This window comes from Lathyrus oleraceus, chromosome 2 (genome assembly GCF_024323335.1).
Source record: "Lathyrus oleraceus cultivar Zhongwan6 chromosome 2, CAAS_Psat_ZW6_1.0, whole genome shotgun sequence".
Lineage (NCBI taxonomy): Eukaryota > Viridiplantae > Streptophyta > Magnoliopsida > Fabales > Fabaceae > Lathyrus > Lathyrus oleraceus.
In genome coordinates, this window is record NC_066580.1 from 2,751,412 (window position 1) to 2,768,403 (window position 16,992).

The following is a 16,992-nucleotide window of genomic DNA, read 5'->3' on the forward strand; positions in this document are numbered from 1 at the left end:
GTACCCACAGTCAATTCGACTTGGATAGCCCCCAGGGTGGAACCTACTTTGCCTTCATAATTGGTTAACACCATACTATGAGGTCTGGCATCAGTATCATATTTGTCAATTTTCGCCAACATGCGATGAGGCATCAAATTCACAGTCGCTCCATAATCTACCAATATTTTATTAACTGGGATGTTTTCGACTTTTCCAATGATGAAGAGGGGTTTTAGGTGGCTCTTCATGGTTTCACTGGGTCTTTCGAAAAAAGCATTCTGCTCATCGACACAGACATTGTTCACTACATAGTAACAGACCGGCTTGTGAGCGGCCATTTCCTTCTCGGTGATACTGTCGTTATCGTCAACTTCAGTGATCCGACCGAATTCTATGGGCATTACGGATACTGCTCTGACTAAAATGTCTAAGGAATCCTCCGAACCAGAGTCGAAGTTGTCAGTTAATAATTCATCTTCGGCAGCCACTTGATTTTCTCCGACCGTCTTACTTGAAATCTTGGGATCTCTTTTGGTGAAGTTTGGACCATCCTTTTTCTTCACCATCACGTTGGTACTTGATTCAGCTTGGTCTATCTCGCCAGCTTCTCTTTTAGATTTTCGCCTTCTTTGTTCTCTTCTTCACAGAGATCTCATCATAGGATTCTTTCCTTTATAGTTTTCAGACACATGTGAAGTCCTTTTATCAGACCGAAATTCCTGGCGGTAAGTCAGCGACGAACCTCTTTCAACCTCGAAGTTTTGCCACTTTCCATGCTCGTGTTTCCTTCCATCAGTTTGCTTGACCCACTTTCCATTTGATCCTTCGATGCTTGGCTTAAAGGTCATGGGTTTGAAATTTCGCCCAGCTTACTTGGTTTCGCTCAACGTCACCATGGGGCGCCTAGGATCAGGATATCTCCTGGAATCGAAAAACCTTTCTAGCTTACCCACTTGATTATTGTGGATGGCTTTATGGACATCTTGGTGATTCACTCTCCTAACTCCTTCTAGATTCTGAGATTCCTTTTTGTCGAAGACAACACTGCACCTGAGGCATAACATAACTTCCGATTTCTTTTTCTGACACCTTCGGAGGAAGTCCAACAACGTTCCTTCCTCCTGAGGGAAGGCTACCTTGTTATACTCCTCTTGTTGACATTCATCATCGACCTCCATGGAGATTTCTCGAGACAACTCCACCATGTTAACTTCCATTTGGATATCCTCAGTAATATCCAACCTTTGGAATTGTTTTTGAAGGCCATCAGTAGCCTTGTCCATCTGAATGAAATCATCAGCGGTTTCTTTAGTGATCATTATTAACTTTGAATTTCCAGCACCCTCGATATCTGAGACTTCAACATTTTCTTTGTTGACATCCTCTGTATCCTTTTGGGCGAAATCTCCAAGAGGCGCTTGCTCGAAGTACTCATGAACTCTAGCCATGATAGGCCCATTGACAAAATCTTCAGTGACTTCGGTTATACAGAAATCATCAGCGACTTCAATGAGGTTCACCTCCTCTGGCTCAATATAATGAGCCTCAGCTATCTGTAGAGGATCAGAGTCAATTTTCATCTGGCTCCGTGTCTTGTCACCGAACTTGAGTCTTCCTTCCTAGATGGCACTCTGCACAAGATCCCTGAAAAGAAAACATTGAGACGTTTTATGAACCACAAAACTATGGCATTTACAAAACCCTCGTTTCTTTCTTTGTTCTAAAGGAGGTACTTTAGCACCCAGAGGTACTATCATCTGACCATCTTTGACTAGTAAGTCAAAAATCTTGTCACATTTTGTAACACCGAACATATATGTTTTCTTAGGAAACCTGTCATTCTTTTCAAGTTTGACAGGGTTTTTTTCCGTTCGAAAGAGCTAAAACTTTACACGCATATGACGGCCCTTGTGTCAATTCAGCAAGGTCGATCTCATTGTCGTCGAAGTCTGGAAATTCATGACATGAACCTTCGTCATCTTTCCTGAAATCGACATAGGCTACCAGTTTACCTTTGTTCGTCCTAGCCTTTTCTTCTTTTAAATGTTCTACCTGTCGAACTCTGTCAGCCAACTGGGCCATATCCCTTAGGCATTGAGTATCCAATTTCTTTCTAATCGAATAGTTAAGACCCCCAGCGGCCATTTCGACCAGTTCATGCTCTGGTACTTGCGTAAAACACCTGACTTTGAGTAGTCGAAATCTGTTCAGATAGTCGTCGATTGGCTCAGTGAATTTTTGTCTGACACTAGCCAACTCTTTCAAACTTATCTTCGTTTGCCCCATGTAGAACTGTTCATGGAACATTCTTTCTAGTTGATTCCATGAGTGGATCAAATTTTGGGGCAAAGTTGTGAACCATGTGAAAGCATTCTTTGTAAGAGAACTTGGAAAAAATTTCATCCGAAGGCTCTCGTTATTTGACACATCTCCAGCCTCGATTAAATATCTCGCCACGTGTTCAATAGTAGACTCAGTAGTATCCCCAGTAAACTTGGTGAATTTGGGAATTTTGGTCCTCAGGGGTGCTTCCGCTTGTAAGATATACTCTGCTAAAGGAGGCGTATAATTTGGTCTTCTAAGGCCAAAATTTACCCCATTTCGAACCATAATTCTTTCGACTATAATTGTTAGGTTATTATCTGCTGCCACATCATCATGTCGAACTTGACGTATGATATCATCAACATTTTGATTCCTATTTACCATTAACACCCTTGGTTCTCTGGGTACATGTGGTTCAATCCTAGGGGGTACTACCATTCCCCCTTGGTTTTGTGGAATCTGGTTAATGGTGAGGTCTTCCTCAAACGTGGGCTCTTGATTCTCTCTTACCCAATCCCTGGGAAGGGGACACTGGTGCTGAGGTATACCAAGAAACTCAGACATTCGTATTCTGAATCAGAGGATTTAGCACAGTGGTCAAAGTCTGAGTTAACATTTGGATCATTTCATGATTGCTTTCATCCATCTGTTGCCTCCATGCCGCCGCAGAATTATTAGTAAGAGTGGGTAGTTGTGCTGGGTGTTTCAGACCTAACGATTGATTGGTTCGACCCGCGTTTATCCCAGACCCTTGCACTGGTGAATTTATGTTAACCTCCGGTTCCAAAAAAGTAGAACCCACATTTTGTAGATTAGCCATCACTGAAGTTGGCTTTCCATACGGCTGCTCTCGACCACTAAATGGTATTGAGAAACCAGGGGGTACCAACAACCTATTTGGGATATTCCTAATTGGTGAAGGAGTGTGAGGAGGTCCCCTAGGTCCAATGTAAGTTAAAATTGGTTCAGAATGGGAGATCAAATGCGTAGGCATCGAACTCACCATAGACGGAACTACTTCGGACGCATGCGTTGTAGCTGTGGTTGCCCCTATCAAAGAAGAAGGGGGCGCTATGTTGCTAGTTGATGGATTTTGAGAATTTTGAGTGTCTGGCGGATTCATATTTGCCATCCTCGTCTGGGATTCTGTCCATGTTCGTCGTTCGTCGTTTATGGCTATTTTACCGCTTCTTAAAATCATACAACGAATCTTTTCCCAAACAAAACTTAACAATCAGAATCTTACACGATACGTCACATTAGCACTAGTCCCACTGGGCGTGCCAATTTATTTACCTTGAAAATTGGTAAACAACCGCTGATCTTCCAAATTTCTAAATATGGTTGCTCGCAGGATCGATCAGATTGATCCTAGGACATGTGCTAAGTGTTTTGTAAACGTGGTAGTAATAAATAATCAAGACTAAATGTCAGATCAGAGTTTGAAAGAAAACTAAGGAGAAAGGATGACTTGAATGAAAAAAAGGTCTTAAATTGGCGTTTTAGAACTAGTAAAGAAAAATGAAGTAAACGACAGGAATTATAAAGGATTTAAAATGGTAAAGTAAAGTTTGCAAGTACCGGAATCTTAAGACTGCAAAGTAAACGTTAAATGTAGGGAAAGGAACGAAAGGATCTTAAAATTGCAAATGGCAAATTAAAAATAAAGTGTTTGAAAGGAAGAAGCAAGGAAGAATGTTTCTGGAAAGAAAGTAAAGACAAATTTATATTGCTTTGAAATAACTAACAATGGTGTAGTCAACGTACATTATGCGTTTTACAATTCTTCTTCACACAAATACTTAGTAAATTTGCATATTTTGTACACAATTTGACACACACTTTTCTAACACTAAGACCCTATATTTATACTGGAACGAAATAACCGCTTTGATGGTCCTTCAATCACGTCGATACACGTGGCACCCTGCATGCGCGCATTCGTTCATTATGTTCCACGTGTGCTCTTGCGGTTTCTGACGAAGGTGGAATTCCCTCCTTTATTTAAATTTTGAATCTTTGATCGAAAACCGTTTTCTAATCGCTTCTCTAAAGAACTGCTCCGATATTTCAGCTATGAGCTTGATCTTTATCCAACTAGCCAAGCTGATTCACCTCCAGCTGGTCGAATATTACTTCTTGGTCGAAACCAGTTGTGCATATTTTCCAATTTTGGTAATTTAGGGTGGGCGTCGAAAATATGAGCTAACAGTAATAGATTATGAAAGATATAGATGGTTCCCTAAGGCGAAAGAGGAATAATTAGGAGTATGCTCGCCAGGGATTCGCATCTTCGTGCCTACGTATTCTCACTGTGCAATGAGAAAATCAGAGCAATCCACGAGACTAAGAGGGAGATATACAGTGATGAAAAGTATAACTTGAACCAATAGAATGGTATCAAGGGAACTCACAAAAATATTTGGCTTCGAACCCAAAAGTAAAACTGGGATGAACCAACAAGTGAGGGCCTACAACACTGTATTGGAATAACTGAAAAAGATTGAATTAAGTGTTTGGTTTCACAACACAAACAACTCTTGGTTTCACAAAGTGGATTGTTCATTAGGCGTCCTAAAAGGATGAGTATGAGACTCACAAGAAAGTATTGGCGGATGTAAGGGAGAATGTATCACTTGCTGGGGTACAAACAATTCAAGATCAAAGGAGAATAATATCTTGGATCCATGAAGAAATAAACATGGAACCGAAGAGCGAAAGAGGTATTGACTAGGATGTGGAGGAGACTAGGCATACCCACTCCTGTCACAACAAATTAAATGTCTGAGGATAATCCAAACAACTCTTGGTTCACAAGGCGGACTATTCATTAGGCGTCCTAAAAGGATGAACATGGAAACCAAGGAAAAGTGATATTTTATCTAAAAAAGATGGTATTGATTTATGAATGAAGAATGATTGATTAATAAATAGGGTAGCTCGCGAAGAAACTGGGTTCTCCTACCTACATATCCTTATAGTGCAATAAGGAAATCAGAGCATTCGTACTTTAGCCCACTAGGGCTGAAAACAAAGATGATTGGAGACAAAGAATGTGATTGAATGATTGAATAGAATGGAGATACTTGATAGTTGCTTGATAAGAATCGCAATAAAGTCTATGAGTAAAGGTGGATACGGTAAGCAATGAGCCAAACGTCTCGCACCCAAAGATATCCAGAGTGAGTGTAGGAAAGCTCCAGTCTCATTCCTTCTTTACCACTTAAGGTTAGTGGCATGCAACTCTCATCTTAACTTTCAAGTGGGGGGAAGAATCTTTATTGTTGTTTCTTGTGTTGATGAAGACCTTATCAATTGTTCGATTCGAATTGCACTAAAGTCTATGAATAGAGGTGAATACGATGAGCGCTGGGTCATTAGTCCCATACCCAAAGATACTCATAATGAGGGTAGGAATACTCCAGTCCCATTCCTTCTCCATTGTTTAAGGCTCGTGTCGTACAACTTGATTCATGATTGATAAGTTGTTGATGTAGTCCTTGCTTTGTTGTATTGCTTTGTGGAGTGAGAGGGACTCGTCAATCGTGCGATTATAATTGTGCTAAAGTCTGCGAATAGAGGTGAATACAATGAGCTTTTGGTCATACGTCCCATACCCAAGGATACTCAGAATGGGGGTAGGAATACTCCAGTGTCACTCTTTCTCTATTACTTAAGACTCATGCCACACAATTCTAACCTTGACTTGATGAGCTTTTGAAGATGACACCTTTGATACGCTTGTATAATCCACTACTTAGTATAACTGAGGATGCCTTGATTGAGATATCTGACTTGAGGCCTCGTGTTCCACAACTTAGAAGAAAAGTCTTATTAAGTCACCGAGGGTCTTTCGGTCACTAAAGTTAGACTATGGGATTATACAAGTTCAAAGGATTTAATTGATCAAAATTGCTTTTGACCGATTTGAACCATGGGTTTGAAGTAATTTGGAATTTTTGGTTAAAACCTAATCTAATGGTTATCATTGATCAAACTAGCCTAAGGGAGCATGTTATGGTTAGTCAAAATTCGACTAAGATTCTACGTACAAATTCTAAGGGAACATGTGCATGTTAATCAAAGTCTCGATCAAAAAGTTATGTTAATTCTATTCCTAAGGGAACATGTTAATGTTGAGACTTTGGGTTAAAATTCTAAGTTAACTTCTAGTCCTAAAAGAGTATATGATTATATGAGTAAAATATCCAAAATTACCCCTAAAGGGTAAAATGGTCTTTTGCCAAATTACGGTTATTGAATCTAAAAATGAAAATTCTATTTGAGTTCCTAATTGACCTAATTAGCCTAAACTCTATCAACCAAATTAATCAATTAACAAACAAATAAAACAAATAAAGCAAATAAAATAGAAAGTTTTTGCAAAATAGAGGTGTAGGCCTGGTTTGGATGTGCAGAAAAACAGAGTAAAATAGAGTCCAATATGCATGGGCTTCAGGTGCCAAAGTCCAATGCAGAACAAGGTTCTCTTCAGTTAGGGGGTGCAGCAGAAAAATAGTGTGAGATAACACTGTATTGGGCTTAGAGTGTGACAAGCCCAAAGCCCAATCAGAAGGTGAGCCCAAAGATTGGGAGTTGTGTTGAAAAAAACCAGAAGAATTTGAATGTACGCGCCTTTTTCCAAGACAGTTCAGGTCGCCGGTGCCGGAGCTCCACCGTGGACCACCATGCCGGAAATCGCTTCCGGCGGCGGTGGCTAACGGAAATGAAAAGTGGAGACACCTTCATCTTCGTCTCTACCTCCCGAACAAGGACCCACTCTCCAAATTCTCTAATTCCTGGTCCTAAATCCAATAATGATACTGAATCCTCAAGAACTCCTAAGAACTTAGATCCAAAATACTCCTCCATGAACAAGATTCAAAGCTCCTCATGATGGGGGTTTGTACTAGCATGGTGTAATGTTCGATATAACAACCAGAAATGCAATGAAAAAAGGAACTACCTCCGAAGCTGAGAATTGCTCTGGCGAGTGTTGATCAGAGAAAATGATGATTACGGAAAATCACTTGTACAAGATGGGAAAGTATTGCCTTTATCTTCCTCTTGTTTTCTGAATCTTCTTCTTCACCAAAACTGTAGTAAGATGAGGTTTAGCTCACTCTTCTTGAAGCTTCAATGTGAAGCTTCAATGGAGTTTTGGGAAAATTGAGCTTTGAGTGTGAGAGGGCGAGGGTTCAAAGAAAGATTGCAGAGAATTGAAGTTGATGAATGCAAAAGTGTAGCTAGAGAGTAGTGAATGGTGAAGAGACTCAAATGATGGTGAAGATGAGAATTTATAGGGATTAGGCTCGGGATTAATGAGGTTTGGAATTAGGCTTGGAGTTAGTTAAAAGAGGTTTAGAGTTAGTTGGAATGGACTCAGTGAGTTTAGGTTGTTAATTATTGAGTTGGAAGTTAGTTAATTAGTTAACTTAGTGGACATGTGTTCAAGTGACTATTATGACTGACTATTACAGGTGGAAATTTGGATGCAATTAGTTTTGATGTTGGTTTAGGTGCAATGTAGACTAAATCATGACTTGTTATTGTAGGTTAAAAATATTTGTGTTGGTGATTTTGGTCTTGGTTATGATTGTGCAAATTGAAGTGTTTGTGGATTTTACTGCACTTGGTTTGCTGCAGGTTTGATGTGTTCACAATGCATGTGGTTGAAGCTCAATGAAGTACTGAACCTCGGAGTGTCGTCGGATGCTCACGATTTTTTCGGTGTTCATGCATGGGTCTACTTTCCTTGGATTGCAAGCCTCAATAATAGAGGATCATGTTTCATCCCAAAAGTCCCATTCTCCTAACAGTAGTGCAAAGTCCTGCAGAGCAAGCCATGAGTCGACTCAAGTAGGGAATGAGTCGACTCAAACAGTGGTTTTCCCAGGGTTGAGTTGACCTAAGAGTCGACCTGTCCGGACCCGCAACGAAAATACTGAAAGAAGAAATGGAAATGAGTCAACGTAAGTGACGAGTGACTCACTCAATCACGAATTTCCAACATTGAGTCGACTGATAGGTCAACCTGTTCCGACCCGAGGGAACCAGGTTCAAAGAAAGAAGGAGCAAGAGTCAACGCAAAGGGTGAGTGAGTCGACTCACTCAAGCTTCCCAGAATTGAGTCGACCGGTGGGTCGACCTGTTCGGACCCGGGGGTTTTGCGTCGAGTCATGAGTCGACTCACAGGGCTAAAAACCTCCAAAAATGAGTTTTTTTGCAATGTTACACCTTTTTTGCACCTTTTTATGTATGTAATGAATATTTTAGGGATAAAAATGAATGGAATTGACCAATTGGATGAAAACGACTTGACTCAAACCCGAGAATTATAATTGACACACGAAGGCGAGAAACGGGAACCCAAGGACCAAGCATAGTGGCACGACCATGATTAGGCGAATGAATGAAGGTGGATGGATGTTATGAGACCAAGGACTTGGATTATGACCAATACTCGAGCATCAAAGAGGACAAAATGGACGGACCAAGTACCAGATGCTGAGTGTGACATATCACCTGAGATTACCTGAGATTAGGATTTTGGAGGCCTCGGTGCCTCGGGGCAAGCCTACATCAAGCATTTCCAGTTGTTGTACGAACAAACCAAAGCCCTGCAAGTCAAATACTTGAAATCCATGGTAATGAATGATTGCTTATGCATGAGTTAATAATGTATGCAATTGAACTCTAGTCAAACGGTTAGACGGAGATGTGAAGAAAATGGGAGGGTAAATTTTGGGGTACTACAGTTGCCCCTATTTAATCTTCTTGGACCTAGATACGGGAATTGCGGAAGCTTTTCGGGTCATATGACCGATCATTTGTCTAGAGATATATCATCAAATGACCCTGCATGTCTGTCGAATGGACGTCATATGACATCAACATGTGTCAAGTCGTCCAACAAGATAATAAGTTCATCAACCTTTTTTAACCTTTGTTTATACGTCCATCTCATCGCCCGTGGAAGTCCACTACCGTTACTCGCCAACTGGGACTATCCTTTCTTGCCAACACTAGGAAAATAATCGTGAATCCAACATTGTTACAATATAAATATTATCAATTAAAATAAATATAACTAAATAATAATAAATAAAAATAAAGAAACTAAATCAAAATAAATACATGTAGAAAAGTGGCATATCCGTTGAGCTGCTAAACATAGAAGCATCTCCCAAATATATGTATAATATGACTGTGTGGCTGCCCCAAACTATATCTACCACAAATAGACATGTGTATAATGTGACTGTGTGGCTGCCCCAAACTATATCTACCACAAATAGACATGTGACACACGATTAAATCGTACATCCACTTCAGTATAATATGGACCCATGCAGGGGGGGGGGGCTTAGAAATCACCTATGATCGGAAGGTGTAGTAGACAAGAAACATTGTCCAAGGTAATGGTTATCTCACCAAATCACATATGAAAGGACGATGTCTTTGGATGCCACCTCTCTGTGAATGCTGATAGTAGATTTTGACCAATCCTACTCATGTTTCAACCAACCTGAATCTTTGTTGCAAGATATATTAGAACCAATTGTACCATCTTACTTTTATGTGCAACCACCTTTAGTTCTTTCATCGGACCTCTTTCTTAAAAATAATTTAAAAGATCAAAAATATAAATTATCAACAATAACTAAAATTATATATTATTTAATATAAAGTGTTTGAGATTTACATATCTCAGTCATACCATAAATGAAGAGCAATATGGTGCTCGTACCGTATGAGAAGAGACATGTCGTAAGTCTGTCGGGGTATTGAAATTAATGCTACTTAGGTTCGCCTACCTACTTTTTTTTTAAATCTTGATATCTGACCTTGTGACCGACTAATCCAAGAGGACCAATTCCACTGTCCACTAGCGGAAGTCCAGTTTAAAGCTAGAGCAAAGCTTCATATGAACTGGCCCAACATAAAGATTAATTGCACCTAGATGGATTCGAACCTGAGACCTTGAGATGTCGCCTACCTACTCTTACTATACATCTGGGGTAGGTAGCGTTCTTCGTCCTACGCCTCCACAACGAATAATTCTACCGAATAATTCTACCGTCGCTTCCTCTGCTTCACCATTAATCTAAAAAAACAATTTTTTATCGTCTTTAAGAAAGAAAGAAAAACCGAAGACATTCACAAGACATCTGATGGCCAAAGTAAAAAAGGTTTCGAAGAAACTTACTCAAAAGTCTTATGGTATGTCTATCTTATGGACTAGATAATTTGAAAGTAAGATTTTCGATTTGATATGTGGATCAGAAGACTTGAGAGAAAGATTTTCAGGGTGGTTTTGTTTATCAGAGGACTTTTAGTATAGTTTTTTTTGAAGTGTTAGTGCATTGAACTGATGGATTTATTTAAAATTAGAAACATGGTCTTTAGATTTAACTAAATAAAAAATACACCTCTATTTTCATTACCACATTAATCTATGCTCGTGACAGTAAACAAGTTTGAATGTTGGATGTTAAAGACCTCACAAAGAAAATGAACTCAACTTAACTATGATGAAATTCCTCTTTGAATTTCAAAAAATACAAAAGTTCTATCTTCAATTGAACATTCAGATAATGAACATGAATATTAGGATTGATCCCTGTATCAGTCGATCCTATAACTAAATACATAGTGTTAGAAAAAATGATGACAAGAATCCTAAAATAGACTAGACATGCATAACAAAAAGGTTTATAGTTATTAAAAACGAAAATTAAGATAGCTCTTCTTTCTTATAGAAAAGATGAAAAATGTCATATTAGGTGAGTCAAATATATAGAAAATAAAACTGACGCCTTGCTCCCTTTTCTTATTATTGAGAGAAAAAAATGCATACGATTTTCGTCAAAGAATATACAAAAAAAAACACTAAAACAAATTTTACAAGAACCTTCTATAATCTGTGGTTTTTCATAAAAAAATATAAGCTCTTTCTTTTGCGCCGAGCACCAAGAGGCTGGCTTCGGCCTTCTGTTCTATAAACAAAAATGAATTTTTCTCATTCTGTGATTTATTTCAACTTTTTAACAGGCTTCCTTTTTTAATGTCGGCGGAGATTCCATATTGCCAACTTAAGGAGAGCTGACTTTCTCTGAAGCATCATCATCAATGGCTAAATCGGATACCTCATTGGCTAAATCGGATACCTCATTGACTAAATCTGTTTCATGTTCACCGTCTGCTGAAGCTACGGGCGATGCCTCTGGGGAGTTTTCTTCAGAATTCTGCAGACTCCAGTACATGATGCTAGCAGATAAAGTAAGTATCATCTTCTGGTTTACCTGTCAAGGTTAAATGCAAAATAAGCTTGAGCTACACAAATCAAATTTCTCAGCTGGTTAACAACAGTTTAAAGTATGCTATAATCTTCCAGAAGCATCAACATAGGGATCCATATGAATTTTAATCAATAAACGGAAGTGTCTAGGTGTGTTGCTAGCAGTGTTATCAAATATCCGCAATTGCAGCACTATGCCGCAATGGTAAATATTGACCGATATTGCAGGTTTTTCCGCCATAACCCGTTAGAACGGCGCCACAAAGCGTCCGGTATGGCGGGATTTTGGCTCTCCGTCATCTACAACACTGGTTGCTAGCATTCTTCAACTGAACAAAAACAGTGAAGTTGATTTTTCATGGAACACGGCAAAATTACATATACTATTGTTGACATTACCTCTATAATGTCCTCAGGTAACAGGAAAATGGAGCATCCGAGTTTTCGGGCGACACTGATGATATATGTTGAATTCAACTTCTTGTCATCATCTGCGATTTGTCCAACAGATATACATTTGAACATTTCAATTGTTGTTTGTAAGATTACATATTCACGTCGCATCAATGTTAAACTAAATGCTTGATAAGAAATTAAATAGTTTCAAGTTGAATGCAAAGTTAACATACCAGTCTCCCCTTTAGTAACTAGAGTCCAGTTGACCACTCTTGGCTCTACAGCGCTCAAAAGCTCAAGGAAGAAAATACCATTGGAAAGATTTTTATCCTGATGAAATAAAATAAATGAAAAATTAACATGAGAGAATATTAATAACAGTTTTAGATAAATGAAAAATTAAGATTACCAAGAATGGTATTATACGTAAATACATTCTTAAGATCAAATATTTGCATACATGTTAATACCACAATATTCTAAGAACTGGTTATTTTCTGCCTTATTACCTTGAAACTCTCCATTTGAGACGTTCTTCCAGCTTTCTTCACTTTGTTGTTTGCCCAGTTCAATATATCAGCATCTGTAATCTCTTTACCTTGGGAGTGTGATCTTAAGTTTCTCAGAAGTTGAAGCATGGTAAATCGCATAAGCTGCCACAAAAATGCTGTCGGACAAACAGAGATGAACGTTCTTGTTAGACACTCCAATGCTATCAAACAAACATATCGGCTTCACCAACAATGCAAATCAACCATAAAGCTGAAAATCATTGAAACTAACCTAGTAAGAGCTTCTTATTCCCTTGTACAATATCATTACCAGCAACATTTACCAAGGAAAAGTTAAGGTCCTTCCCAATTTTTATAACTTGGTTGCAATTCTCCACTTTTCGAAATGGCATCTTTATAGGAGGCTTTGTTGCCTGCTTCCAGTTGACAGATCCAGGTGAAACCTTATCAAGAACTTCTAATAGAACCCATCTGTGGAAAAGGAAATAAAGAAAACCATAACCAGTTGTTTGGTCAAGGAAAAATTTCAAGTACGTGTGTACATGACAGATGTGAACAGAGTAAGAAAAATGCAGATGATGAACCGACTGAATAGTGGAAAGGCTACCCATTTCTGACATCCTCGAAAACATTATTGACGTAAGTAACAATTCCAAGACTGTTAATCCAGAGTCTGAAGCATCTTTCTTCCCGAGATGTCTGTGCATCATCAGTCATCATCTCAGCAAAGGACATTTTATTTGTGTCAACTGTAAGGCCATTCCTACACAAGTGAAAGTACCAGAGATTTTTGAATTTATAAGAATGAAAGTCACAATCTCCAAGCTAAAGATCCATCTTCCAATCGTCTTCTAACTCTATAACTTTACTATTCCTACATACTTGTTCCTAACAAATGAATCAATTGCCACGTCCTCTTTTTTCCAAAAAGGAGAGTTCAAGTCTAGTGGAAAGAATCGTCAGAAAGAACAAACTTTCTATATTCATAAGATCTAATGAACCTGATACTCAGAAGTCAGAAGCCTATTAAAAAAATTAAAGGAGCCAATCTTTTCCCAAAAAAAAAGGTAAAGAAAAAAACATGGGTTCTTGGAAGCGTGCCCCCCAAAAATTCTTAATGTATAAATAACTATGCAACAAAGCGAATAGCACAATTTGCAACATCTTTAAAGTAACCCATACCTATGCTGGAATATTTGAGCAACAAATGCAAGATTAAGGTTAGGAGACCCCTCCACTATGTCCTTTGGAGTGAGGTATCGCTTGCAATCTAATCTCTCTGCCTGCTCAAGAACCATAGTTGCTCTTTCTGTAGGATCAGTTGTGGTCAAGGCACCTGGGCCTGCAACTTCCGGAGCAAGAGCATTTAGCAAGTAAGCATAAGCCTCTCCATCCTGCAAAAAAGAAAGCATTAAAAATAAAATAGACCTGTGACAGCTTATAACCATGTCGTATCTGTTTACATCTATCAAACATCTGCTAGGTGAGGAAAATGTGCCACACAATGATTCAGTAATCAGCATGATGCAGGACAATACAGTGAAATTTATTCCTAGAAAACTACTGAACACTGTCAAGGACAAACGAGCATAAGGAGGTCTACAGTTTCTTCACTGATTAAGTAGATCAGAACAAAAGGGGTTCATAAGGAGTACTACAGTACTAGTTCATTAATTTTTCTAGTCTTATACCTCAGTAACTACTTATTTTTTATCATTTCTAGCAACTATTAGAGTAAATAAACATACAATAAGAAATAGCATTTCCCTCACCTTTACATCAGAAGAGAAATTTGTAACTTGTTTCTCATATCCAGCTTTCTTCAAGTGGAAATTCATCCATTTCAATAAAACCTTGTCAGGCGGTAAGCTGATAAGCTCCTCCACATCCTGCCATTTTGTCATAACATAATAAAGAGATTTAATTAATTGTAGTTCTGAAAAATGTAAAAGGAAAGAATATCACGGGAGTTGCAAATTACAAACAGCAGGAACAATATTAGCTAATATCACCTTATCATCTTCCACTAATTCCAAAAGTTGAGGAGTTTTCTTCAGATTGAGATCAGCTAATAGTTGAATCTAATGTTGCCACATAATGGAAAAACAGAAAAACACAATACACTGTAAGTTTAAAAGTCTTTCCAATGAATAATTAAAAGTCTATGCAAGTAAAAAGGGAGTGGATTTCAGGCATACCTTGATTATTTGTGAAATCAGACCAAGTATCAAATAAGGCTACAAATAAACAAACAAGAAAACGTTCATATTTGAAGTGTTATAGTTTTTCAAAATTCAGACAACTAAAATCTCAAAAAAGGGGATAAGGACAAAAAGAAGATTGAACCTACTCTTCCTTCAACCATATCCTGAGTACCAATATTAACCACTGTGCACCCAATAGCCTTTGCTGAATTGAGGCCAAGGGTGTGATTTTCATTTCTCTCCCAAGGATTAAGATCCCGTTTAGTGTTAATAGCTCGCTCATCTATGGTCCCAGGAACAGCAATATTAATAAGCTTGCTGCAGCAGTAAAATAACCAATAAAATTGGAGAGCAAAAATGTTATAATCTTTAAAAAAGATTGATCTCGTGTTGAGCGCCGATCATTTACCAGAGCAGAACTCCACCTTTAGCAAGATCAAACAATGCATTTGAAGATGGATCAATTGGAAGAAACTGCTTCATGAACTTATCTTCAGCCAAGTAACTGTTAATGTGTGCAACATAAGAAGCCTTCTCAGATTCATTAATTGCATGATGAACAGTCGTTGTGGCTGTCTTCAAAAATGAAGAAAAACTTTTTGAACCGCCACTTTTTGCTATAGCTCGATTTTGCAAATTTAAATGTGCCTACCACAGAATGTCAATAAATAAGCTGCCAGATTCAATATAGATAATACCTATAAAAGTACTTCCAAATAAACTGAATATATTTTCCCACTCGGCCATTCAAAACAGAAAGAAAAAAAAGTATACATTCAAGTTAGGTGCATACATGCTAAAGACCCTAGAAACCAATTGAGCATCAAACAACATTCTTCTATGTTCTTGTGGAAATTTGTACTCATCTACTATCAGGAATGCTTAAGTAATACTCACCCCCCCCCCTCTATTTTTCCAATGAACAAAGGCCACTCTTATTTGTCGGAAAAATGGCATACAAACCTCCCCTTAGTTTGGCTTATATGAAACACATCACACCCTCTATTTTTACATAATAGATGGGAGATTCGGGAAATTGAGTGAGATGTCAATGTCTTTTCCTAACTCAAGGGAGCAGATGTATCATTTAAGCATACCTTAGGGAGATGAGTGCAATTTATCCATTATCATACTATATCTTCTAAGAAATCAACAAACACGCATATTCTAAGACAGAAGAATCATAAAAGAAACCAAACAGAACAAAAAATCGAATGGGAACAGAAACCTAAAGCTTTAACTTTTGAAGGACATGAAAGAAAGAACAAAAAAGACTCACCCTAAGAAAGGACTCAAAGTCAATTTCATCATCCATGTTCTGATATGACTCTCCCAATGCATCCTTAATTTCATCCTCGGTAAAAATCTCAGAGAAAGCCTTTAATTTCTTGAAAACAGATGGCAAATCTCCCACAGTAACATGTCCCGATAGAGTTCTCTGGGATACATACTACAAAAACAACACAAACACATTCCACATTTCACAATTTCACAATCAGATACGTCTAGATTCTTATCAATAATCAAGAAAACAAACAAAGGGTCCAATTTAAATAAACAAAACAAAAAAAACTTACTTTTGATTTGAGGGTTCGAAGTTCGACTTGGGTGAACTGGCTCTGAAGCCATTGATCAGAAACAAGGACACCCACAAAGCTAGACATGATGAAGTTTGGTTGAGGAAAATGATCAAACAGTTGGAAGAACACTGAGGCAAGAAGACATTGGAATGAACGATGCGTGAATAAATAAGAAATCCAATAGCAAATTCCGAAAAGAAGAAGACGTACCTTATGGGTTGAGATTGAGAAAAGCTCTCATTTTTGCGCAAAAAGGGAACGAGAGAAAGAAGTGTGTGTTTGTATGTAGGAAAGTGAGAAATGGGGTGGAGAGAAAAAAACGATTTGTGATAGGAAACGCGAAGGACAAGGAAATGGCCGAATGGGAACGCAACAAAATACTATACTATCAATCGAAATTGCTTTTTCCTTTTCTTCCTTTTTTTATTTCAATCTTACCATATATGCAACACTCTATGACACCTGTCTTTCATTGTCACAAATCAATGACTTGATATAATTTCTCTATTCCAAAAAGAAGAGGTTAATTTTTTTTTGGTAATATAATTTTATTTTATTTTGTTTCATCATATTATTCGAAATATTGGATTGATTAATCTGGTTATTTATGATATTAAGTGATTTCAATCTTCCTCGACATAAGCTTCCGAGAATCAAACTAGTCATTCTTATTAAATTTTCTACATTTTAGT

The 16,992-nt window shown here is 38.1% G+C and overlaps 2 protein-coding genes across 2 annotated transcripts; both read right to left on the reverse strand.

The window, feature by feature from the left end:
* Positions 1-1,827: 1,827 nt before the first annotated feature.
* LOC127120994 (uncharacterized) lies at positions 1,828-2,691 on the reverse strand. The gene has a single exon (XM_051051614.1). It carries the CDS (start codon positions 2,689-2,691, stop codon positions 1,828-1,830), a length of 864 nt encoding a protein of 287 aa, XP_050907571.1.
* Positions 2,692-11,107: 8,416 nt separating this feature from the next.
* Positions 11,108-16,742, reverse strand: LOC127117491 (fimbrin-5). Its single transcript, XM_051047520.1, has 15 exons — positions 16,511-16,742; positions 16,298-16,428; positions 16,000-16,170; positions 15,130-15,368; positions 14,867-15,038; positions 14,715-14,753; positions 14,529-14,597; positions 14,289-14,405; positions 13,699-13,910; positions 13,124-13,279; positions 12,788-12,987; positions 12,514-12,671; positions 12,238-12,334; positions 12,008-12,099; positions 11,108-11,612 (listed from the first exon to the last, which is right to left on the reverse strand). Exons 2-15 carry the CDS (start codon positions 16,382-16,384, stop codon positions 11,403-11,405), a joined length of 2,019 nt encoding a protein of 672 aa, XP_050903477.1. The 5' UTR covers positions 16,385-16,428; positions 16,511-16,742; the 3' UTR covers positions 11,108-11,402.
* Positions 16,743-16,992: the final 250 nt, after the last annotated feature.